General features: G+C 37.8%; 1 protein-coding gene across 2 annotated transcripts in view; it reads left to right on the top strand.

The window, feature by feature from the left end:
• ZNF277 (zinc finger protein 277) overlaps window positions 1–26,804 on the top strand; it is a 129,804-nt gene that overhangs the window by 60,834 nt on the left and 42,166 nt on the right. For both annotated transcript variants that reach the window (XM_073238583.1, XM_073238582.1), the window contains exons 3-4: window positions 2,343–2,431; window positions 2,662–2,744. In XM_073238583.1, coding sequence (XP_073094684.1) covers window positions 2,343–2,431; window positions 2,662–2,744 — 172 coding nt within the window. The remainder of the gene's footprint in view (window positions 1–2,342; window positions 2,432–2,661; window positions 2,745–26,804) is intronic.

The raw sequence follows: 26,804 nt of genomic DNA, 5'->3' as shown, positions 1-26,804 counted from the left end.
TCTGGCACTACTAATATACCTATTTTGACTTACTCATTAAATGTTTGATGAAATATCATTGTTTTTGTTAATTTTTTGGACCAGTATTTCTGTAGTATAAATATAAATTATTCACTATTTTAATCTTAAATAAGTTACTTATTATAACAATAACTACCATGTATTGAACACCCAGGATGTTAGACACTGCTTTACATGTATTATCCTGTTTATTTATCAGCAATTCAGTTTCCAGATGAGTAAACTGAGTTTCACAAAGGCCAAAAACTTTAAATTCAGGTTCATATATCTGAATGCGAAGTGCCTGCTCCTCCATTCACTACTGCCTGCTGGGCTGCTAGTCAGTTATTAAAACATCAGTTATGAGGGTTTGTCCATAGTCTTCATTGTTGTTTTAAGTCAGTTATCCCAGCACCTGTATAAATTCCTGCTGTATGGATTTGGTCACGAGATAGAAGTCTGTGTGTTTCCATTTGGATGGCACTCCATCTTCTATCCCTACCGTCTATAGTATGGGTTCTCCTATTTTCATTCATCCCTGTCACCCCTTTGTAATAGAAAATATGCTGAGGAGAGAATAAGAGAAGTGGCTGGGAATGTCATTTTTACTCTCTTAAGTCTTCTCTTGCCTTTTACTTCTGCCCTTTTCTCTCTCTTCCGGGGAGAAAAGAAAGCAACTAGTGGGGTATAGAAAAGAGGAGAGAGACTAAGAGTACCTGTGTAACATACTGAGGAGTGGAGGCTGGCCCAGGGTGCCAAGGAAATAATGTTTCAGCCTTTTGTAAGTACTTTCCCTCTTTTCTGTATACTTTGATGGCTCTGATAGGCACTTGCCTTATGTTTCTGATACTTCTACTATGGAAGCCAGTGAGCTAGGCATACGGTCATAGCCATCATTTAGAGTCACGGTACATCATTTATAGCTTTTATGGCTTGAGACTTAGCTGTAGTCTAAGATACATCACGTTCAGATCTCCTAAGAGAAGGCCTAGCACTATTCTATAAGGAAAAATTTCTCCCCTTACTTACCTGCCCAGGGTGACTGTGACTGTACACGAGAAAAAGAACTAAAATGTATCGTTCTATTTTTATATATTCTTTTACTTTTTTACTTATATATTCTATACTGTGTTATTCATATATATTTAAGTTTTATATTAGCTCATGTCACAATTCTCTCTTTCTCTCAGACCTCCCAGCAGATATTTTTTTCCTAATGTATGACTGCCCTTTTTATAGAGCACCATAGAATTGGAAAATTAATATTAAGAAAAGGGGAGGTAAGAATAAAAAAGAGACAAAATATTGGGACTTGGAGGCTACTTAGAGAACCTTACAGGAATCTTCACATGCTCTTCTACCTCTTTAAAACATTTGTTGTGGACCTGTTATTTGTGCAAAACACTGGTATATCAACCCACTTAAAATGTCCAAATTTCTATTCTTTTTGTACACTTCATCTATTTCTTCTGTTTCTGAGTCTCATCTCTTTCACAGATTTTGGTTCTTGCTGTAAGTTCTTTTTTCATCTATCAGCCGTGTAGCCTGGTAAATTGTCAACTATAGAGTCAACATTTCCAGTTTCTTTCTTGCCATGAAGAAGACCACATTTTCTTCTTGGTACCATTTGATAAATGAGATTGCAATTGCCAATATAAATCTTTCTAGATAATTTAACAGCTTGTTGAATCCCGTCATCTTACTCTCTCTTTCTTCAGATAGTGCAGGTCTGGGTGTTAGGCTTTGATTTAAATTTACCCAGTGTGCTTCTAACTCTGCTCATTAGATACAAGAATTGTAAGCTTGACTATTCTCCAAATGCAAAATTTGCTTCATTTCAGATAGAGTATGGTTGTGTGAAGGTTTTCTACCTTACTCTGTAGATAATGAATTTACACTGACTCCTCATTGCATTATTATTATGACCTCTATTCTTTTGATGTAAAAGATACCAACCAACTTTCATTTTATTGGAAAATATGTAATAAAGCCTATTTAATCCTTGTTGTATTTTAAATTCAGATAAACTGAGGTGTGATTTCAGAAAAATTTCATTATCACATAAAAATAACTCATTTCAACTTTCCCATATGTCTGTTCATTGAATTTGGGGATAGTAAAGTTTAATCATTTCCATGCCTTTAACAGGATAATTTCATATCATTAAATATTTATTTCATATTTCTGCAATGCTCTACTGCCTTACTGCTTACACATTTTCTAGTGGTTTTCCATCAACATTTGATTTGTTGCTTTGGGATAATTAAATATTCTTATAAAATCCCATCATTCTAAAATAGTGTATTGAGTTTTCTCATCATCCTTTTTTTTTTTATTCTAAGGTACATTTTATATTGGAGGAAAAGGTTCACTGAACAGCCCATTACAGACTTTTGTAGTGTGATAAGAATCAATTCCACAGCTCCACTTGGTAAGTGTACATCTTGGCTACCGTCTTTTTCCTACAACCCAAAAATTCAAAGGAATAATACTGCTTTCTTAAATTAGGATTATCTCACTTTCATGATAGCTAAAATTAAATTGCTGTATTTATGTTGTCTAACTTCAATAAAGCTGAAAGAGAAGTATTTACCAGAAGAAATCCTTCTGGAAAAAAATGATAAATACTATTTCTCATTTATTTTCCTAATCTCTCAACAGAGGAACAAGACAATTATTTTCTGTTATGTGATGTTTTACCTGAAGATAGAATACTTAGAGAAGAACTTCAGAAACAGAGACTGGTAAGAATTATTTTAAAGGATGAACAGTGTGTTGGGAATGCATACAAAACCATTTTTGTCATTCTTTGTTTTTATTCTGAAAATTTTCAAATACACAAAAGAGGAGACAATACATACAGATCTTTAAAAAAATGTACACTTAATTAAAGATTAAAGCATTTCTTGTTTAAAATGCAGAAAGAATTTTGGGCTTGGTTTTGCTTCCTGGATTATTTCTAAAATAACAGCAGAGCTTACAAATTTTAGTGTAATTTTAGCTGCCTGACACATGCTAGGGTTCAGCAGTCGTGGAAAAATGCCCTTGGCTAAAATTGAGCTGAATTGATTAACTTTTTCTCCTCTTCTCTGGAATGTGTTGTGCACTAGCACCTCTTTTATTCCCCTCTGTGTATTAAGCATTTGGTTTTATCATAGTAGCCTTTCTCATTTTTAGCCTTAACCATAAGCAAGCTAATTTGAAAATCTGAGCATCTTTAGTTTGAAAAAAGGTAACAGCATATACAAGTGTGAAAATGTTCATTTTCATAAATTGAACAGAAACTGGTTAAGTTTTTGAATTTATTAATTTTGTTTAAAAGTATGCAGTTTTCTATTGTTTGTGACCCAATCTCAACTACTACTTGAAAATGTCTTGTTTACTTGTAAGTGTTCCTTGTACCTTTGGGCTTGGCTAGATGCCTCATGAGAGAGATCTGTGATTTCAATGTTTCTGCTGAATTCTCAAGACATCTAGAAGGAAGATAAATTCTGTGTACCATAGTCACGTTATTTTTAAAAGTCCCCTGAAGCACCTTATATTTTGTGAACATCCCAAGCGATTATTTCTCCCATAAGGAGATGTGATATTGTTGATGTTGGTATATACATAAGAAAAATTATGCTTTTCCTGCAGTAACAAACCCAGTAAAGAAAAAGGGCTTCCTGAGTCTCACCTTTCCCTGTTACAGAGTCTTAAGAAATCTGCAAAACAAGGATGAATTTATTGTCATATTTTATGGATTTTGTTTGCTTGTACTTATTCATGATTTTTTATTCCCATGAGTTTTTTCATTCTTGCTCACAGGGGCCTTAACGAGGACTGAGCATCCTGTCATAATCCTAGTACCCCCAAGGATTTCTTTATAAGAACTCAAACCCTACAACTTCAGGCATTGCTGTTATCCAGTACACAGAATCCTTACTCTGTGTCTGCAGATAGACTCAGGCCCTAGAAATTTTATATCTGTACAATTTTAGAAGCTTCTGACACCCAATTCCAACATGTGGGTTTTTCTGTCACATCATCAAGCAATTCTCCGACACCAGGTGAGTGGCCAACAATTCAACTCAGTTCTGACACTACCCAGAGATAGTATCAGATTCCATGGGGTTCAAGGCTCAGTCCACAAAACTGCACTCCACTTCATATGTCAATCACAAGTCCAAGTTGTTACCCCTCTTCTAACCAACTGGCTATAAATAAGAGGTTCCCATGACTCCCCCTCCCAGGGTTCCATTAATTTTCTACAGCGGCTCACAGAACTTAGGAAACCAGTTTACAAACTAGATTACCAGTTTATTTCAAAAGATATTAAAGAATGTGAATCAACAACCAGATGAAGTGATACATGGGATGAAGTCCCTAACAAAGGAGCCTCAATCCCTGTAGAGTTTGGGGCCGGGCAAGATAGCACATGGATGTGTTCTGGTTCATCAACCTGGAAGTTCTCTGAAACCTGTCCTTTTGGGGCCCTATGGAGGCTTCATTCCTTAGACATGATTGACTAAATCATTGACCATTGGTACCTGGACTCGGTCACTATCTCCTCTAGAAGCGTGGAGCTGACAGGTCCAGCCCTAGTCTAATCACATGGTTGGCTCCCTGGCAACCAGCCTTTAGCTCTGTGCTTTCCAAAAAGTTACCTCATTAACATAACAAAAAACACTTAAAGTTCTGAGCACTTAGGAATTTCAAAGGATTTTAGGAGCTATGTGCCAAAAACAGGGACAAAGACCAGATATATATTTCTTATTATAAATCACAGCATCACACCTTTTTGCCAACTTCATAGACTAACAGAGTGATAGATTTAATGAAAGTGAGCATTATAGCAGCTTAAAAGAAAATATGATGAAATTGCAGTCAGTTCATACATAATGTGCATATTCATTGGATTGCTGATTAACTAGATTATCACGGGAAGTACAAGACGTGGTTCATGTCATAAAAGAATATACAGTCTACAGAAAAAAGGTAAATATGTGTTCTTGGTACTGGAGATATCTTTTAGAGCTTGTGAAGGTTAAGTGAGATAATCATGTAATGTGCTTAGAATGGTATCTGCCACATAGAAAGTACCCAATAAATGTCGCCCATAGTACAAATAACAGTAGTACTGTGTCTTAACAATGAGATGGATTTGGGTGGTTGGAGAATTGTAGAAAAGGAAGGGAGAAGGTATACGGATCTAAATGTTCAACGTACATTCAGGAAAGTTAATTTTTAGTCTAGTCTGGCTGAAGTAGAAAGATTTTTTGAAGAGGTAAGGTGGAGAAAAATTGTGGGAATCCTTCAGTGCCAAAAACATCGACTTTGTAGTGATAAGGACCCAATGATGTCTTTTCAGTCCCCATGAGAGAGAAATAAAGAAAAGATGATATATGAAACTGTATAAAAATCCATTAAAGCTGATAAATCCTGGCAAAGAACAGAGCAATTTAGTCATCTGGTAAGATGTTAACAATACTGAGTGCCAGCCATATGCCATGCTTTGCATTAGGTCCTTGCTTCATAGCAACCCTGTGTGGTAGCTGTTAAATGCTGTTCAGTTGATGAGGAAAGTTTAATTTGCCCAGGACCACATAGTGAATGAGGAGAGCTGGGACTAAACCTAATATGCCTGATACATGCCTTTTTAAGCCATTCTATGCCTGGTTAGTAGTTTCCCACTTGCCTGTGCTCTTATTCTAGGCCCTGGGAATTGCTCTGTCCTGTATGTTCATTGTCTGACAGGTCTGTGTAGAGAGGGAATTCAGACTAAGATGAAAGTTTAGGGAAAGCAGAGGAGGTTTACAATAGGCTGCCAGTGGGAATTATGGCGAGAGGATCAGCAAAAAGAAAATATACACCGAATAGCCAGAAGACAGGTTGAATTTGTAGTCAGCCATTTCAGCATAATTTTATGCTCTAATAGTGTGGAAGCTTGAGGTTAGTGTGGGTGATCTTTCTTTGGGAGTTGGTAATGATGACAAGATGTCTCTCTTTTATATATGTAGCAAGCTCTGTAAATCAGTAACAGGCATTTCTAGAAAGAAGTCCAAATGATCAAATGAAACAACTTTGAACAAAAGGAAGAATATGCCTTTTTTTTCTGTCAAGTTAACAAAATTGAAAAAATTATACAAAATTGAAAAAATAGTGCTAAGAATGTTAAACAAAAAGCAATTATTCAGCTTCCTTTAAGAGTATGAACTGGTATACCACTCCTTAAAGGTGCTTTGTTATCATGTATTGGGAAATCTTCAAGATATTTATGCCCTTGGTCTCCCTGTAATAACTCATCCTAGGAGAATCATACACACAAAGGGTTGCAAAGTCACGTACTATGGCTTGACTGTTTTTTTCCTTATTTGCTAATAATTGTGTTTTATCAAACAATTTCTCTTCATTAATCAGAGTTTCAGTCTAGATTCCAGAAAATGTAGTTTAAATCAATTAATTGCTTTATGGTAATGCATGTATCATCCAGTCTATGTTTGTATAAACTCAGTTCAATGTCAGAATTTCAATTCAAGTCCATGAGGGAGGACCCTCAAACTAGAGTAAGTAGTGTGGCATTTGCTTTCCTACTTTGCAGTAATGATAACTTATGTATGTATCATTCTTTCATATTTACTCTCATTTAGAGCTCTAAATTATTCAGTTTAAGTTCCTATGTATAATTTGTCCTTGCTTCTACATGACCATGTAACTTTGACGGCAGGAATTATGTCTCATATTTAAATATCCTTCAGCAGCACTCACCATATTGCTAAGTTGTTGTAGATATACTGCTAAGTTGGTGTAGATATTTTTCCCCAACTCCCTTTTTTTAAAATATTCCTATTTCTCTGTAAATGGCTGATGCATATAGAATCTAAATGATCCACTACAGTTAACATAGCAGAATTAAGACTAGAAACATAATTCAACTTTCCATTTTCTTCTAGACCTTACTGGTTCCTTGTGACATTTGTGAGATTTACATGTATTCTCAGTTTTCTTTGTGAAAAGCCTGATTCCTACTTGACACTTCCTTGAATTTTCTTCTGCACCCTGAAGGGAACTACAGAATTTGGAAAGATTCTTGAGTGTTTGAATAGCTTGTACACCTTCCTCCCTTTAACTTTCTTCTTTACAACTTTTCCCTTGGTCTCTTCATTCTCCCTTAATCTCCTTCAGTGGCTCTTTACCCTCTTTTCTCTCCGGTGGCTACGTGTAAATTTCCCAAAGTCTTGTTCCCCAACCAGGGTATCTACTCTCATACCTGCTGCTATGCTAAATGTTTAGGTTTTGGTGCTGGTACTCAGTAGGCAATCAGAGTAAATATCTATTGATGGAGTTCATCTCCAGCTTTCATCCTGGCTTACCTCTGAACCCCAATTCTAATTTCCCTTATGTTGAACTTTTCCTTATGGGTTTCTAGTCAACACTTTGCTTAAGTTTAAAGTACCTAAAACTGGACTTAAGTTTTTCTCTACCAAAATTTACAGTGTGCTTGTTTACCTTTTCTTACATAATGATACCACCATTCTTTTGGTCACTCAGTTTGGAAATTTCTAGAATCATCTAACTCATTCCTTTTCCTCATCCCCATACTTAAGTCATTTGTCAGATCCTGTCAGTTCTATCTCTGAATCCCATATCCATACCCTTGCTTGCATTCCTAGTACCCTTTATCTTACCTTGCCTGTGGACATTGCCTTCACAATTTTACTATTAAAACATAGCAGATCATTTTATTCTCTTCTAAATCTTACAGCAGTCTTTGTTATCAAGTTTTCTTTTTCTTTTAACATTTCACTAGATATTTTCTAGACTTTTACATTTTTTAAATATTATATTGGTTTCAGTTATACAACATAGTTATTTAACAATTGTATACATAACAAAATGTTCAACACTATAAGTGTAGTTACTGTCAACACACAAATATATTACAATGTTATTGATATATTTCCTTTGCTGTACTTTTTATGCCTGAGACTTATTTATTTTATAATTGGAAGTCTGTCCCTCTTTATCCTATTTCACCCATGTCTTTAACCTCCTTCCTCTGTGGTAACCCAATTTATTCTCTGTGTTTATGAGTCTATTTCTGTTTCATGTTTATGAGTTTTGTTTGTTTTATTTTTTAGATTCCACATATAAATGAAATCATATGGTATTTGTCTTCAATTATTTCACTTAGCATAATACTCTCTAGATTCATTCCTATTGTTGCACATGGCAGGATTTCATTCTTTTTTATGACTGAGTAATACTCTGTTATATATAAGTACCACATCTTCTTCATCTATTCATCTATCAACGGGCAATTTGGTTGTTCCTATATTGTAAATAATGCTGCAATGAAGATAAGAGTGCGTATATCTTTTCAAATTCATCTATATATTTTAAGCTTTTCTAGGCTCAACCTACATTTCCAGTGCCTTTCCCCATTCTTTCAGTAACATAGGGTATAGTTCATTTATTTAATAAATACTTATCTTGTGCTATATATTGTTCTAAATGATATTGATATAACAATGAAAGAAAGAAGCCAGTACCTGCCCTTGTAGAGATTGCACTCTAGTGAAAACACTACTTGCCTCACATTTACTCTAGTATGTTAAGCAATTTCAGGACTCTGCTTCAACAACGGTGAATGCTAGTTCCACGTGTCCACCAGTGTAAACCACATACCCCCGAAGACATTGCCTAAATGCTGCAGATGCTACCTGTCAGGATGAACAGCCTCTTCTGAGCTCTATTAATATCACTATTTTATTTGGCTTTTGAATTATAGTTAGTTGTTTAAAATCCACCTTCCTTCCTGGATTAGATGTCTTTTAAGGGTTGGGACTGTCATATTCACCTCTGTATCTTCTCTGAACCTTATTTATAAAGTATTAAATTTAATTCTGAAATATTGACATGGTATTGCTATAAAACTATATAGGCAAATCTCCCTAAATTTTAAAAGAGATGTTAAATGGCTGAGGCAGACATCTTTGATCACTGGGTTATACTTCTCACTGCTAATTTTTCCATTTGCCCACAGGTGAAGATATGTGGCATCCATAAGCTCTCAGTAGCAAGATATAACTTTTAATTAAATTGGGATGAAGGGAACATCCCTTTAACTGCATGGAATTTTTTTTTAATTACTATTATATATGTCAGCTTGAGAGGACATCTATGACAACTATAAATATTTATGAAAATTTTAACATATATAGCAATTTGATCCTATAGAGAGAAAGTGGGTTTTTTTGTTTGTTTTTGATGCTATTTCATATATCATATCTCCCCCCACAATTAAAAAATGAAATTATACATGTCCCACTAAGATTTTTCTTCCTGGAGCCATTTTTCTTTTAGATTACAGAGACTTTTAGTAAATGATCAAATTATTTTATATCAGTGACTTAAAAATAAAAAGTCAATTTGCATTTAAATCTTTCTTAAATAATTCCTTGCTTTGTAGCCCAAGTTCTCTAATTGCTTGTAGAAAACTTTCCCAAATATAAGATAATAGTTCCCATTGAGTGTAACATTACTAACAGTGCAACAGAGATCAGGTTAGCTAGAATGACCATTTGAGGTAGAACAGGGACATGAGACAAGCATCATGAGTAATTTTTCCTGCCTATGATGAAAAATGCCATGATATTAGTAGTAGAATAAGAACAAGAGGGACTCCATCTGAAGGCTAAGAAGATATTTTTAAACCAGAAAGTTAGGAGGTAAGATTCCTAACATATTTTATGGTAATCATACAGTAACCAACCCTATCTTAAGGCAGGGCAAGTAGTCTTTAAATGATATGTCCCCACTGCTTAAGGGTAACCACTTCCTTGGAGAAGAACAGGATCAAGAAATTCCTTCTGTTAAATTTGTCTTACAGAACATCTAGAGGACAGACTATGGATGATGACACAGTATCTCTCACCGGAGATAGACATCATGAGATCACATGTCAAGCCAACCTACCCCATCTCCCCATCCCCACCCACCTCTACCCTTTGCCCTATTCTTGAAAGCCTTAAAACACAGAATCCTAAGCCCGTAAGCACACCTCCTCTCTGAGGTTGCCCACATTCCCCTTTCTTTGAGTCTGTACTTCTTGCCTTAAATGAAGTCTTCTCACTGATCAACTTTTTGCATTTCGTCTCTGCATTCTTCCAGTGGAAAGCGTCTTTGTTACTTTGCTATTTTGTTCTATTTTCTAGACTTAAGCTCAAGTCTTCACTATCTCTGTTCCACTTCAGACAAGTAGGGAACGGCTACCAAGATCTCTGATTTGGGGTTGTAAGTGTCCTTGGGTTAACCCGGACAAGACTGCAGCTGTACATATGATCATGTTCTTAGTAACCTGCCTGAAAATCTCCTTTCTTTGCCTTTGGGAAGTTCTCAGAGCATAAACTCACTCCATCCAGTGCTTCACAGCTCCCCCAAATCCTAGGGTGGTAGGGACTTAGTTCCCATACCGTGTAGATTCAAGTAGGCACTGGATGCCAGGTGACCCTGGCTCCAGGAGTTGGCAAAGGATCTGCCTTACGCTGAGCAATGACCTGCCCTTCTTCCCTCTGTTCTTCCTTGCTCTCTGCTGCCATTCACTACTACTCTCACTTTAATGAATTTCTTCCTTACCTACATTCCTCTGACCTGTTCAAGAATTCTTTCTCTGAACCAGCGTCAAGAACGTTACCCCATCCAGGTTGAGGTTTCCCCCTGTTGTGCAGGGAGAGACCTCCCCAGACACAGTTGTCCAACAATACATTGAGTGATTTTAACTTTCAGATTAACTGATGTTTTCATTTAGGAAGTAAATGTAAACCCTGTCTAAAACAATACCAAACTGAATCTTTAAGTTTACCACTTTGAATTCCTTAAACAGATCTTAAAATTTACATAGCATCTTTTATGTACATTGGCTCTGTGGTAGCAGTGAGGAAACCTGATTACCTCTGTTTAGGGAGAGAAACAAGGTCAAAGATGTTAGGAGATATGCTTAAGGCCCTAGTTATATATGATGTTAAAATAAGAAGAAAAGCAACTCAAACTCTTCTTTACAACCCCAAGCACTATTCTTGTCTCCAATTGTATAGGATCTTTTATCAAATTTCATCTTCCTCCTCTAAGCAAATGTGACATTTTCTAAATTGATCTTTCTTAGAATGAATAAAAATGGATGAACATGGCATAAATACATACATACATAAATAATAGGGTTTTGTTTCCATTGCTAAGAATTATTTTTTTAAGAAAATCTAATTTATTACCTTAGGTCAGTGTTAGATAGGAATTCCTTATTCCTTTGGGACTAAGCTTCTTATATTTTCTTTTAAAAAAGTTAAGATAGTTTATTTTCAGAGTTTCCTCTATATTTAGAGAAATGCACGACTACATCTGACCTTGAGTTTATCTGGGAAAAATACTTCCCTCACACACAGGTAATCTGCTGATCCATGCCGTGGCTTATGGCATAAAAATGGGTATTTTACCATCTCCCTCAGCCACCTTTCAGTTTTTTGTTTTGTTTTGTTTTTTTACTTTTAAAACTAGCCATTTTACTGTTGCAGTTGACTAAGGCATATTAATACATTCTTTTTTTTTGGTATCTTTACTCTACAATTACATGAGGAACATTATTTTTACTAGATGCCCCCCTTCACCAAGTCCCCCCCACATACCCCATTAGTCACTGTCCATCAGCATAGTGAGATGCTGTAAAATGACTACTTGTCTTCTCTGTGTGGCACAGCCCTCCCTGTGCCCCCCCACATTATACATGCTAATCGCAAGGCCCCTTTTCTTCTTCCCACACCTTCTCCCTCTCTTCAATGAGGGGATATCTCATTGCGGTTTTATTTTGCATTTCTCTGATGACTAGGGATGTGGAGCATCTTTTCATGTGTCTGTTGGCCATCTGAATTCCTTCTTTGGAGAACTGTCTATTCAGCACCTCTGCCCATTTTTTAATTGGATTATTTGCTTTTTGTTTGTTCAGGTGTGTGATCTCTTTAAATATTTTGGATGTCAACCCTTTATCAGATCTGTCATTTATGAATATATTCTCCCATACTGTAGGGTACCTTTCTGTTCTATTGATGGTGTCCTTTGCTGTACAGAAGGTTTTCAGCTTGATGTAGTCCCACTTGTTCATTTTTGCTATTGTTTCCCTTGCCCAGGGAGGTATGTTCATGAAGAAGTCACTCATTGTTATGTCCAACATATTTTTGCCTTTGTTTTTTTCTAAGAGTTTATGGTTTCATAACTTACATTCAGGTCTTTCATCCATTTCAAATTTTCTTTTGTATATGGGGTTAAACAATAATCCAGTTTCATTCTCTTACATGTAGCTGTCCAGTTTTGCCAACACCAGCTGTTGAAGAGGCTGTCATTTCCCCATTGTATGTCTATGCTTCCTTTATCATATATTAATTGACCATACATGGTTGGGTTTATATCTGGGCTCTCTAGTCTATTTCATTGGTTTATTGTTCTGTTCTTGTGCCAGTACCAAATTGTCTTGATTACTGTAGCTTTGTAGTAGAGCTTGAAGTTGGGGAGTGAGATTCCCCCACTTTATTCTTCCTTCTCAGGACTGCTTTGGCTATTTGGAGTCTTCGGTGTTTCCATATGAATTTTTGAACTGTTTGTTCCAGGTCATTGAAGAATGCTGTTGGTAATTTGATAGGGATTGCATTGAATCTGTATATTGCTTTGGGCAGGATGGCCATTTTGATGATATTAATTCTTCCTAGCCAAGAGCATGGGATGAGTTTCCATTTGTTAGTGTCCTCTTTAACTTCTCTTAAGAGTGTCTTATAGATTTCAGGGTATAGGTCTTTCACTTCCTTGGTTAGGTTTTTTTCCTAGGTATTTTATACTTTTTGATGCAATTGTGAATGGAGTTGTTTTCCTGATTTCTCTTTGTATTAGTTCATTGTTAGTGTATAGGAAAGCCACAGATTTCTGTGTGTTAATTTTGTATGCTGCAACTTTGCTGAATTCCGATATTAATTCTAGTTTTGGAGTGGAGTCTTTAGGGTTTTTTATGTACAATATCATGTCATGTGCAAATAGTGACAGTTTGACTTCTTCTTTACCAATCTGGATGCCTTGTATTTCTTTGTTTTCTCTAATTGCCGTGGTTAGGACCTCCAGTACTATGTTGAATAACAGTGGGGAGAGTGGGCATCCCTGTCTTGTACCTGATCTCAGAGGAAAAGCTTTCAGCTTCTCGCTGTTCAGTATGATGCTGGCTGTGGGTTTATCATATATTGCCTTTATTATGATGAGGTACTTGCCCTCTATGCCCATTTTGTTGAGAGTTTCTATCATGAATGGATGTTGAATTTTGTTGAATGCTTTTTCAGCATCTATGGAGATGATCATGTGGTTTTTGTCCTTTTTGTTGATGTGGTGGATGATGTTGATGGATTTTTGAATGTTGTACCATCCTTGCATCTCTGGGATGAATCCCACTTGATCATGGTGTATGATCCTTTTGATGTATTTTTGAATTCGGTTTGCTAATGTTTTATTGAGTATTTTTGCATATACGTTAATCAGGGATATTGGTCTTTAATTTTCTTTTTAGGTGTGGTCTTTGCCTGGTTTTAGTATTAGGGTGATGTTGACTTCATAGAATGAGTTTGGGAGTATTCCCTCCTTTTCTATTTTTTGGAAAACTTTAAGGAGAATGGATATTATATCTTCCCTGTATGTCTGATAAAATTCCGAGGTAAATCCATCTGGCCCAAGGGTTTTGTGCTTGGGTAGTTTTTTGATTACTGATTCAATTTCATTGCTGGTAATTAGTCTGTTTAGATTTTCTGTTTCTTCCTTGGTCAGTTTTGGAAGGTTGTATTTTTCTAGGAAGTTGTCCATTTCTTCTAGGTTTTCCAGCTTGTTAGCATACAGGTTTTCATAGTATTCTCTAATAATTCTTTGTATTTCTGTGGGGTCTGTCATAATTTCTCCTTTCTCATTTCTGATTCTGTTGATGTGTGTAGATTCTCTTTTTCTTTTTTTAAGTCTGGGTAAGGTCATATCTATTTTATTTATTTTCTCAAAGAACCAGCTCTTGGTTTCATTGATTTTTTTCTACTGTTTTATTCTTCTCAATTTTATTTATTTCTTCTCTGATCTTTATTATGTCCCTCCTTCTGCTGACTTTAGGCCTCATTTGTTCTTCTTTTTCCAATTTTGATAATCTTGTCTTTAGACTATTCATTTGGGATTGTTCTTCCTTCTTTAAATATGCCTGGATTGCTGTATACTTTCCTCTTAGGACTGCTTTCGCTGCGTCCCACAGAAGTTGGGGCTTTGTGTTGTTGTTGTCATTTGTTTCCATATATTGCTGGATCTCCATTTTGATTTGTTCGTTGATCCATTGATTATTTAGGAGCATGTTGTTAAGCCTCCATGTGTTTGTGGGCCTTTTTACTTTCTCTGTAGAATTTATTTCTAGGTTTATACCTTCGTGATCTGAAAAGTTGGTTGGTAGGATTTCAGTCTTTTTGAATTTACTGAGGCTATTTTTGTGTTCAGTATGTGGTCTATTCTGGAGAATGTTCCATGTGCACCTGAGAAGAATGTGTATTCTGTTGCTTTTGGATGTAGAGTTCTATACATGTCTATTAGGTCCTTCTGTTCTAGTGTGTTTTTCAGTGCCTCTTTGTCCTTACTTACTCTCTGTCTGGTGGATCTATCCTTTGGAGTGAGTGGTGTGTTGAAGCCTCCTAAAATTAGTGCATTGCATTCTGTTTCCTCCTTTAATTCTGTTAGTATTTGTTTCACATAAGCTGGTGCTCCTGTATTGGGTGCATATATATTTAGAATGGTTATATCCTCTTGTTGGACTGAGCCCTTTATCATTATGTAATGTCCTTCTTTATCTCTTGTTACTTTCTTTGTTTTGAAGTTTATTTTGTCTAATACTAGTACTGCAACCCCTGCTTTTTTCTCCCTGTTGTTTGCATGAAATATCTTTTTCCATCCCTTGACCTTTAGTCTGTGCATGTCTTTGGGTTTGAGGTGAGTCTCTTGTAAGCAGCATATAGATGGGTCTTGCTTTTTTATCCATTCTATTACTCTGTGTCTTTTGATTGGTGCATTCAGTCCATTTACATTTAGGTTGATTATTGAAAGATGTGTACTTATTGCCATTGCAGGCTTTAGATTCATGGTTACCAAAGGTTCAAGGTTGGCTTCTTTAGGATCTTTCTGTCTAACTTAACTCACTTATTGAGCTATTATAAACACAGTCTGATGATTCTTTATTTCTCTCCCTTCTTATTCCTCCTCCTCCATTCTTTGTATGTTAGGTGTTGTTTTGTGTGTATATGCTCTTTTGTGTTTCCTTTGACTGTTTTTGTGAATAGTTTATTTTATTTTTTGCCTTTAGTTAGTATTTGGTTGGTCCGCTTTCTTTGCTGTGATTTTATTTTCTCTGGTGACATCTATTTAGCCCTAGGAGTGCTCCCATCTAGAGCAGTCCCTCTAAAATACCCTGTATTGGTGATTTGTGGGAGGCAAATTCCCTCAACTTTTGCTTGTCTGGGAATTGTTTAATCCCTCCTTCACATTTAAATGATAGTCGTGCTGGATACAGTATTCTTGGTTCAAGGCCCTTCTGTTTCATTGCATTAAATATATCATGCCATTCTCTTCTGGCCTGTAAGGTTTCTGTTGAGAAGTCTGATGATAGCCTGATGGGTTTTCCTTTGTAGGTGACCTTTTTCCTTCTCTGGCTGCCTTTAATACTCTGTCCTTGTCCTTTATCCTTGCCATTTTAATTATTATGTGTCTTGGTGTTGTCCTCCTTGGGTCCTTTCTGTTGGGAGTTCTGTGTACCTCCGTGGTCTGATCAATTATTTCCACCCCCAGTTTGGGGAAGTTTTCAGCAATTATTTCTTCAAAGACACTTTCTATCCCTTTTTCTCTCTCTTCTTCTTTTGGTACCCCTATAATGCGGATATTGTTCCTTTTGGATTGGTCACAGAGTTCTCTTAATATTGTTTCATTCCTGGAGATCCTTTTATCTCTCTCTGCATCAGCTTCTATGCATTCCTGTTCTCTGGTTTCTAATCCATCAGTGGCCTCTTCCATCTGATCAATTCTGCTTATAAATCCTTCCAGAGATTGTTTTATTTCTGTATTCTCCCTCCTTAGCTCTTGTATATTTCTCTGCAAGTCCATCATCATGGTTATGACTTTAATTTTAAATTTTTTTTCAGGAAGATTGGATAGGTCTGTCTCCCCAGATTCCTTTTCAGGGAAGACTGTCTGGGTTAATCTGGTCTGTATCCAATTCTCCTGCCTTTTCATGGCAATAGAGAGTTGTGGGTAGTTGGCACCTGTCAGCTGGCAGAATGTCCCTTCTTGCTAGTTTGTGGCCTTCCTCTCCTGGGAGAACAGCAACCTCTAGCGGCTTGTACTGGGGAAGTACACACAGACGGGTTTTCTGATTCTTACCCGGCCACTGTGAAGGAAGCTCCGCGTACAGTTGCTGTGGACATGGCTGCTGTCAGGCTGCTGCTCCGCTATGGTGGGGCTGTGTCTGAGTGGGAACTGGCAGGAGGCTGTTTATTGCCGTGAGGGGCCTCGGAGCTGCGCTGCCGCCCAGGGGTTTAAGGTGCCCGGAGTTCCCCAGGTTCCCAGCTGCTGAGCAGATTGTGCTGGAATGCTGCCATCCAGCTGTGGGGTCCCTGACCCTTTAAGACTTTCAAAAAGCACTCGCTTTTCTTTGTCCCAGGGGCACTGGCTGCAGGGACCCATTCATAGGTCTTACTGTCCTGTTTCCCTAGTGTACAGCACCCCACACATGCACTGTGTGTCTGTGCTCCAGTCCAGATGGCTGGGGCTGGGTGTTTAGCAGTCCTGGGCTCCCTAGCCCTCCTTGCTGACTTCTCTCCACCCGCCGGGAGCCGGGGTGCGGGGCCGTGGGTCCTGCCGGGCTGCAGCTTGTATCTTACCCCCTTCGCAAGGCGCTGGGTTCTCACAGGTGTGGATGTAGCCTGGCTGTTGTCCTGTATCTTCTGATCTCTCTTTTAGGAATAGTTGTCTTTGTTGTATTTTCAAAAATATATATGTTTTTGGAAATTGATTTCCACTGTCCTACTCATGCTGCCATCTTGGCTCCTCCCTCCACCTTTCAGTTTTTAAAAGCCTTGCTCCTCATCTAGGCTGGGCTGCCTTACATGGTCAGTGTGAATAGGAACTGGGTTCTCCAGTGCCCCTTGTCTGACCCTTGCATTTGCTCTGTTGTTGTTACTATATTCTTCATCATGAAGATCTAGTCCATGTAAATTTTTTAGAGTTTCTGTCTATGCTGTCTCTTCCTACTCTTCAGAAGCCACATCAGTACGACTCAAAGTAAAAGAAAATTCCTGTCATTCTATCCTGTGCAGCAAGAAGATGGCTGTTGCCTGTGTCATCGTGGTTTCAGGAAGGGTGGGAGGTACTCATGTCTTTCAAGAAGGTGAGATCTTAGTCAGATTGAATCTCATGTTTGTGGGAATCTATCATCATCCAGTTAAGAAATTTCTTCACTGTCTTTCTTTACTCATTGACATGACTTTCCCCGTATATTTATTAAGATCTTTGATAGTGTCAAAGTTACCTTCATCAACTCTTATGAAATTCTGAGAATGGTGGACTTTATTGATTTATTTTAATAAATCAAACTGTATTATATCATTGATAATCCTTGTTTTAATGCAGTTATTCCTACCTCTAAATGTAGAGATGTGTTTTGTTGTACATATATTATCATCAGATTCTGGCAAACTAGTTAGTCTTTCCCAGGAATAGCTAGCATTTTTTGATACTTAAAAGGGAATTCTTTGGGAAAAAGGTAGCATTTTTCATGTCCCCTGGTCAAAGGGCTTCTAAAAAAGGTGCATGCAGATTCTCTTCTGAAGGTGGTCGCCATTTTACCTTATTAATCAAACTTGTCCACTAATCCTTAAATTAGTGGAAATTTATAAGCATCTTATGCTTTCATTCATATTAAATGTTGCATCAGTAGAGTAAAAGGTTTAATAGGAAAAACAGGCCTCATATTTTCTCTTAATCTCATCGTAACTCTGAGTGAGATTAAAATGAAAATACCATACTTACTATCTGAAGATGTATTATTTTTTATCCTTCCTGGGTTTGAAACCACTTGAAGACCATTTCAATAATTTATATAATTACTCATTCAGTTCCTATAACTCCAGTAATTAGAATTCTCTAACACTTGCAAATGTATTTAGAATGAAAACCCAGACTCCTTAACAAGGTCTCAAAGGGTCTGGGGCATGTTTCTCCTGCCCTCTCTCTACTTTGCTCGCTATGTCCAGTATCATCGTATCATGTTGCCATATGTGTTCCCCAGACACAGGCCAGCGTGGAAAAGCTTTTTCCAGCATTGCCTGTTATTTGCACTTGCACTTGCACTTGCTATTTGCTCTTCTTGGAAGGCTATTCTCCAAAACCTCATGGCTGTTCTGAAGGGGAAAGGAAGTATTTTTGGAAAAGGTGATATTTGAGGTGAGCTTCTAGAATGGTGCTAGAGGCAAAGGAATCTTTGGAAATCCTTTTGGAAGATAAGGACATTTAGCGTAATTTAAATGGTTGTGGTGATTTAGGAAGAATTGTCATCTGTGGAGGATTAACTTTAGTCATCAGCTACCATGTAGACACTCAAAAGTTGTATTGATTAGGTAATTTACTGAAAATTGTTTACTCAGCAGTTAAGAAAGAGGTAAACCTATTCTGAATTGAAGATTCTGACCAAAAAAGAAATAGGTTTCAGTGCCCAGTGTAATACCAAACTTTTAGTTAACCTTTGGGAAATCTTTGCAGAATAAATGACATTTGTTTTATTTAGCTAATTGGAGTGTCCAAGTTACCTGTTTTCACTAAAAGACAAAACAAACATGAAACCTTCTGTATGTTATTTTCAACTCATTTACCCCTTTGGGTGATGCTGGGGCTGGAGAACAGGAGGTGGGTAGCACACACAACTTCTTTGGTCTCTCTTTTGTATCACCAGTGAGAGCTGATGTCCCTACCATTCTCCGTGCCTTGACGTCAGTGCCACAAGGGAATGCCAGCGCAGCCTCTCCAGTGCTTGTACTTACAGGCTGGGAATGTTCATGCTCTTAAAGAGAAAGGCTCCTCAGTGTTCCGTGTGTGTTAGGGTCTTTGCCATTTGACAGTCTGGCTCCTGGTGTTGTACACAAGTCACTTCGGATGAGAGCTAGTACTTTGTGAGTCATTTGTATCAACAGTACAGACCCTTTTCTGCATCTAACTAATGAAAATACTCATTTTTATGACTTTTCTTTTAAGCCTCCATTTTATTGACCATCTGCTGTTTCATTTTTAACCCTGAACTTTTATTGATGGCTGAAAACCTTTCTTTTAAAATCCTAAATAAAATTTTAAAAAAAATAAACCTAAATTTATCCAGGATTGATTCTTCTTCAAGGTTACAACTCCTGTAGGATGCCAGAAGGCTCATGTTTTTATCCCTTTTCTTGAGAGAATCATTCATAATCCTAGCATGTAAGCAAAAAGTAAATGCACTCTGGACCTTTACTGGTCCCTGAACAGGTCAGGGGAGCAGAACTGTCAAGGTGATTACTGTTAATCTCCTCCATCCATCTTTTTTCCCTATCATTCCATCAGGTTGTGGCCAAACCTATTCCATCTTTTAAAAAGACAAACTTTCATTCCCATAAATGTTAAGTATCTTAAATATTTTATTTATTTATTTTTAATATTTAAATCTTTTAACACCAAAATACATGGGTGTAACTTTCTAGAATGTTCTAAAAAAATGCATTGTATGACTTACTGACCCACTGCATGTTTAGGGTTTTCCAAACCTGTCTTTACATCCAACTTTTATACCCAGGACACTACTGTACACTCAGAAAGAACTCAAGAAATAGTATTATACTTCTCTGCATTCCTGTGTCCTCCCTCAGCATTTGGGTGTGGGGAGATTGTGCCTGCTTGCCGTCAAAAGGCTTTTGTTCATATTCTTTGTCCTATATCCAGTGTTCTCCTGAGAATTTGGAGGAAACCTGTGGAAAATATTTGGACCCCTTTGTGTCTAGGGCTCCCAGAGACTTAGCCTTTAAGAAGTCTGTAAAATTTCAGTTCCTACTTGACTTTTCCTCCCATGCTTTGTCAAAGGTGAAATAGTTCAGGTGTCCCAACCTCTGCTCAGAGAGGTTTGTCACCTTTCAGAATTGAGTTGGTCTTGTTCCCTTGTAACTTCAGCATTTTGCATTCAAAATAAGTTGTGATTTTGGAAGGGATTATCAAGCTTTTTCTTACTATAAGGAAATTCTTTCATGACTTTCTTGATCCTAAGCAGAGTAAAACTCCTCCTCCTTCTGCTTTAGTTGAATTAATATCTTAGTGATTAAGTGGTTTAAGTAGATGCTTTTATCCTTTCATAAGCTTGGAAAGGGATGGTTTAAAGGGGCAGTTGACACTACTAACTTGTCATAATTCTAACTCTAAAACCTATTATTGTTTGTTATCCAATCCTGGCCTTTAAATTAGTTATTAGTGATAATCATATATTAAATTGCTACATTTTGTCACCTTGGTATACATTTTGTTGGGAGTTTGTCTTTGGAGGATGTGCCAGCAAATTATTGCCACTGTTCTTCCAATAATTTTCTGACCATCCCCTCACCCCCAACTCCCCCAAATCAGAGCTAAGCAACTGGTGATACCTTACTTAAAATTTAATCTGTGTTAAAAATGGTGACCATGACAAATTGTCTCTACAGTATATTTTGGAGGGACTGCTAGAGATGGAAGTGTTCCTAAGGTTTAATAACTATTACCAGAGGTAATAAAACCACAGTAAAGAAAGTAGAACAGATAATTACTAAGCAAATGCAAAATTAAATCAACTACCCCCTAAGTCAATCAAGGGATAGACAAAGATTACAGAATATGATACCTACATATAAAGAAGGGAGGAGAAAAAAAAAGAGGAGAAAAAAGAACCTTTAGATTATGTTTGTAATAGCATACTAAGTTAGTTGTTAGACTCTTAGATAGTAAGTAAGGAAGTTAACCTCGAACCTTTGGTAACCACGAATCTAAAGCCTGAAATGGCAATAAGTACATACCTATCAATAATCACTCTAAATGTAAATGATCTGAATGCACCAATCAAAAGACATAGTCACTGAATGGATAAAAAACAAGACCTGTCTATATGCTGCCTACAAGACAATCACTTTAAACCCAAAGACATACACAGACTAAAAGTGAAAGGATGGAAAAAGGTATTTCATGCAATTTATAGGGAGGAAAAAAGCAGGAGTTGCAGTACTTGTATCAGACAAAGTAGACTTCAAAACAAAGCAAGTCACAAAAGACAAAGAAGAATATTACATAATGATAAAGGGGTCAATACAACAAGGATATAACCATTATAAATATCTACATACCTGACACAGGAATACCTACATATGTGAAACAAATACTAACAGAATTAAAAGGGGAATTAGAATGCAATGTATTCATTCTAGGAGATCTCAACTCTCCACTCACTCCAAAGGACAGATCAACCAGACAGAAAATAAGTAAGGAGACAGAGGAACTGAACAACACATTAGAATGGATGGATCTAACAGAATTCTACAGAACACTCCACCAAAAAGCAGTAGAATAAACATTCTTCTCAAGTGCACATGGAACATTTCCAAGAATAGATCATATACTAGGCCACAAAAAGAGCCTCGGTGAATTAAAAAAGATTGAAATTGTACCAAGCAGTTTCTTCGACCACAAATATATGAAACTAGCAGTAAATTATACAATGAAAATGAAAAACCCCGCAAACACATGGAAGCTTCACAATGTGCTCCTAAATAATGAATGGATCAATGACCAAATAAAAACAGAGATCAATCAATATATATAGACAAATGACAACAATAATTCAACACCACAGAATCTGTGGGACACAGCAAAGGCTTTGCCAACAGGAAAGTATATTGCAATAGAGGCCTACCTCAGGAAAGACGAACAATCCCATATGAACAGTCAAAACTCATAATTAATGACACTAGAAAAAGAAGAACAAATGAAGCCCAAAGTCAGTAGAAGGAGGGACATTATAAAGATTAGAGCAGAAATAAATAAAATCAAGAAGAATGAAATACTACAAAGAATCAATTAAAGCAAGAGCTGGTTCTTCAAGAAAATAAACAAAATAGAAAAACCCCTAGCCAGACTTATCAAGAAAAAAAGAGAGTCTACATACATAAACAGATTCAGAAATGAGTAAGGAAAACTATGGACTCCAAAGAAATACAAAGAATTATTAGAGAATACTATGAAAAATTATATGCTAACAAACTGGATAACCTAGAAAAAATGGACAACTTTCTAGAAAAATACAACCTTTCAAGGCAGACCCAGAGAGAAACAGAAAATCTGAACAGAATATTACCAGCAACAAAATTGAATTGGTAATCAAAAAACAACCTAAGAACAAAATTCCCGGACCAGATGGGTTCACTTCTGAATTTTATCAAACATTTAGTGAAAACCTAATACCCATCCTCCTTAAAGTTTTCCAAAAAGTAAAATAGGAGACAATACTTCCAAACTCATTATATGAGGCCAGCATCACTCTTAAGACCAAAACCAGGCAAAGATGATACAAAAAAGGAAAATTACAGAACAATATCCCTGATGAACATAGATGCAAAAATACTCAACAAACTGAATTCAAAAATATATCAAATAAATCATTCACCATGATCAAATAGGATTTATTCCAGGGATGCAAGAATGGTACAATATTAGAAAATCCATCAACATCATCCACCACATCAACAAAAGAAGGACAAAAACCACATGATCTTCTACATATATGCTGAAAAGCCATCTGACAAAATTCAACCTCCATTCATGATAAAAACTTTCAACAAAATGGGTATAGAGGGCAAGTAACTCAACATAATAAAGGCCATATATGACAGCCCACAGCCAACATCATACTTAACAGCAAGAAGCTGAAAGCCTTTCCTTTAAGATCAGGAACAAGTCAAGGATGCCCATTCTCCACTTCTATTCAAAATAGTTCTGGAGGTCCTAGACACAGCAATTACACAACACAAAGAAATAAAAGTCATCCTGATTGGCAAAGAAGTTAAACTATCACTGTTTGCAGATGACATGGTATTGTACATAAAAAACCCTAAAGAATTCACTCTAAAACTACTAGATCAATATTTGAATTCAGCAAACTTGCAGGATACAAAATTAATACACAGAAATCTGTTGCATTCCTATACACTAACGGTGAACTAACAGATAAAAAAATCAGGAAAACAATTCCTTTCACAATTGCATCTAAAAGAATAAAATACCTAGGAATAAACCTAACCAAGGAAGTGAAAGACCTTTACTCTGAAAACTACAAAACACTCATGAGAGAAATTAAAGAAGATACCAATAAATGGAAACACATCCCATGCTCATGGATAGGAAGAATTAATATTGTCAAAATGGCCATCCTGCCTAAAGCAATCTACAGATTCAATGCAATTCCTATTAAAATACCAACTGTATTCTTCAATGAACTAGAGCAAATCATTCTAAAATTTATATGGAACCACAAAAGACCCCAAATAGCCAAAGCAATCCTGAGAAGGAAGAATAAAGCAGGGGGGATTACACTCCCCAACTTCAAACTCTACTACAAAGCCACAATAATCAAGACAATTTGGTACTGGTACAAGAATAGAACAATAGACCAATGGAAAAGACTAGAGAGCCCAGATATAAACCCAACAATGTATGGTCAATTAATATATGATAAAGGAGGCATAGACATGCAATGGGAAATGACAGCCTCTTCAACAGCTGGTGTTGGCAAAACTGGGCAGCTACATGTAAGAGAATGAAACTGGATTATTGTTTAACCCCATACAGAAAAGTAAACTCGAAATGGATCAAAGACCTGTATGTAAATCATGAAACCGTAAAACTCTTAGAAGACAACATAGACAAAAATCTCCTGAATATAAACATGAGCAACTTCTTCCTTGAATGCATCTCCTTGAGAAAGGGAAACAAAAGCAAAAATGAACACCTGGGACTACATCAAACTAAAAAGCTTCTGTATGGCAAAGGACACCATCAACAGAACAAAAAGGCATCCTACAGTATGGGAGAATATATTTGTAAACAACTTATCTGACAAGGGGTTAACATCCAAAATATATAAAGAATTCACACACCTCAACACCCAAAAAGCAAATAACCTGATTAAAAAATGGGCAGAGGATATGAAGATACAATCCTCCAAAGAAGAAATTCAGATGGCCAACAGACACATGAAAAGATGCTCTACATCACTAATCATCAGGGAAATGCAAATTAAAGCCACAATGAGATATCACCTCACACCAGTTAGGATGGTCAGAATCAAAAAGACTAGGAACAACAAATGCTGGTGAGGATGCCGAGAAAGGGGAACCCTCCCACACTGTTGGTGGGAATGTAAGCTAATTCAACCATTGTGGAAAGCAGTATAGGGGTTCCTCAAAAAACTAAAAATAGAAATACCATTTGACCTGGGAATCCCACTCCTTGGAATTCACCCAAAGAATACAAGTTCTCAGATTCAAAAAGACATATGCACCCCTATGTTTATTGCAGCACTATTTACAATAGCCAAGCTATGGAAGCAACCTGAGTGTCCATCAGTAGATGAATGGATAAAGAAGAAGTGGTACATATACACAATGGTATACTATTGAGCAGTAAGAAAGAAACAAATCCTACCATTTGCAACAACATGGATGGAGCTGGAGGATATTATCCTCAGTGAAATAAGCCAGGCTGAGAAAGACAAGTGCCAAATGATTTCCCTCATTTGTGGAGTATAACAACAAAGCAAAACTGAAGGAACAAAACAGCAGCAGACTCACAGAGTCCAAGAAGAGACTAGCGGTTACCAAAGCGGAGGAGTGTGGGAGGGCACGTGGGGAGGAAGGTGTCGCGACCCTTCAAGGACCGAAGCAACACGCCCAAGGTCTTGATTCTTCTCTAGGCTTTATTGTCTTATCTCTCACGGCGGTTACAGCAGCTGTCGGGCAGCTCTTTTTCCCTCCCGGTGGACTTCCTTATATTCAGTCACCCAACCAATCCGGGACAGTATCATGCATGACCTTTAAGCGGATAGGTGTCACGCACCACTCTAAGCGGGCAGCACGAGCTGTGCAGGGGTACGGAAGTCTGCTGGGCCAATCCCCAACAGGGAAGAGGGGAAAGTGTGGTGAGCAGGAAGCAGGCGCCATCTTTAGGGCGTTGTCCAGCTAGAGTGGGGCTTAGCCTCGGCCGTAGGCCGGGCCCCCATATCTCCCCCTTTATTGTTTTATAACCAAAGGGCTGTCGGGATCATGCCTGTCTTAGGTTGTCCGGAGTCTGCAGCATTCTTACCCGTCCTCAGGCAACAGACAGCTTAGGTCTGCGCCCTGTCTTAGGCTGATATGCGCAACTCCCGATCTTACCCGTCCTTGACTACTGATCCAGCATAAGCCATACTCTAGGGGAGATGCCTTCCTCTAGTGCTGCCATGGCCTGCAACAGGACCTTCCATTCTCCCCTTTGCTGTTTATGTAACAGACTTTCCTCCCAAGCAGGAGAGGCCCACAATTAGCAATATTCCTATGACACCTACACCTGACCAGGCTTTGGTGGCATTTAACATCTTGCCTAACTGTCTGGACAAGTTTGGCAGCTTTAGAATAATTATGAAAAGGAATACCAGTAATACACCCTCATATACGCAGCCCACAGACAAAACCTCCCCCAAGAGGTCCAATTGTTCTTGAAGAAGGTTCAGTGGCCTGGGACAGACCATTCAGCGTCTCTGCCGTAGGAATGGTGATAGTCAGCGCGGCAGTGGCTGCAGCTGCAGCTCGGCTCCGCCGTCGCCTGCTGTAGGATCCACGGCAGGAGCAGAAGCAGTGCGATCATCTTGTACCTCCGCTCCGGGGTTTTCCACTCTGCGTATCAGACATTCAGGCACCCAAACGGAGTTCTGCTGGTCCTGTGGAAAAACACAAACCGAGCCTCGGGTCCAGATTATCACTGGGTCCGGGCCTTTCCATGTTCCTTCCAACACATCCTTCCACAAAACTTTAGGAATGTGTTTTGGATTGGATTGTTGGCCGTGCCACTCTGCTGCACTGCGGCCATTTTTGTCCAGTGTTCTAAAATCTTCTCCTATTCCCCCTTTTTGTTTATATAAGGCATTCTTGAGGGTGAGGTGGGTGCGTTCCACCATACCCTGACCCTGAGGGTTGTCTCTAGCTCCCTGCTGCTCTCATGACACAGAAGGATGTCATCCATATAATGATAGATGATTATCAGGGGAAACTGTTTCCTGACAGTTTGTAAGGCCTTCTTTACATACACATGGTGGGGCTATTAGCCATGCCCTGTGGCAATAAACCTTTGACAGTCTCTGGGGTGAAGCGGGATGGAGAAGAAACAGTCTTTGATACTTTTTCCTAATTACAAAAATAGGTGTGTTCCATGGCGAGGTAGAGGGCTGGAGGTGACCAGCTGCTATCTGTTCTTGTACTAAAGTGTGGGCTGCTTCCTTCTTTTCTTTGGTGAGGGGCCACTGAGGTACCCACACGGGCCTTTTTGACTGCCATGTTATTTCTATAGGCTGTTTTCCCTCAGTGGCCCCGAAGAAAAATCCAATCCTGGTCCTCCAGTCCCTTTGGGCGGTCTCCCTGCTAAAAGAATTGGTTGTTCTTTCCCTTGGAGATCCT

The sequence above is a fragment of the Manis javanica genome, chromosome 6, assembly GCF_040802235.1.
Source record: "Manis javanica isolate MJ-LG chromosome 6, MJ_LKY, whole genome shotgun sequence".
NCBI lineage: Eukaryota > Metazoa > Chordata > Mammalia > Pholidota > Manidae > Manis > Manis javanica.
This window is presented reverse-complemented; position numbering and strand designations above follow the sequence as displayed.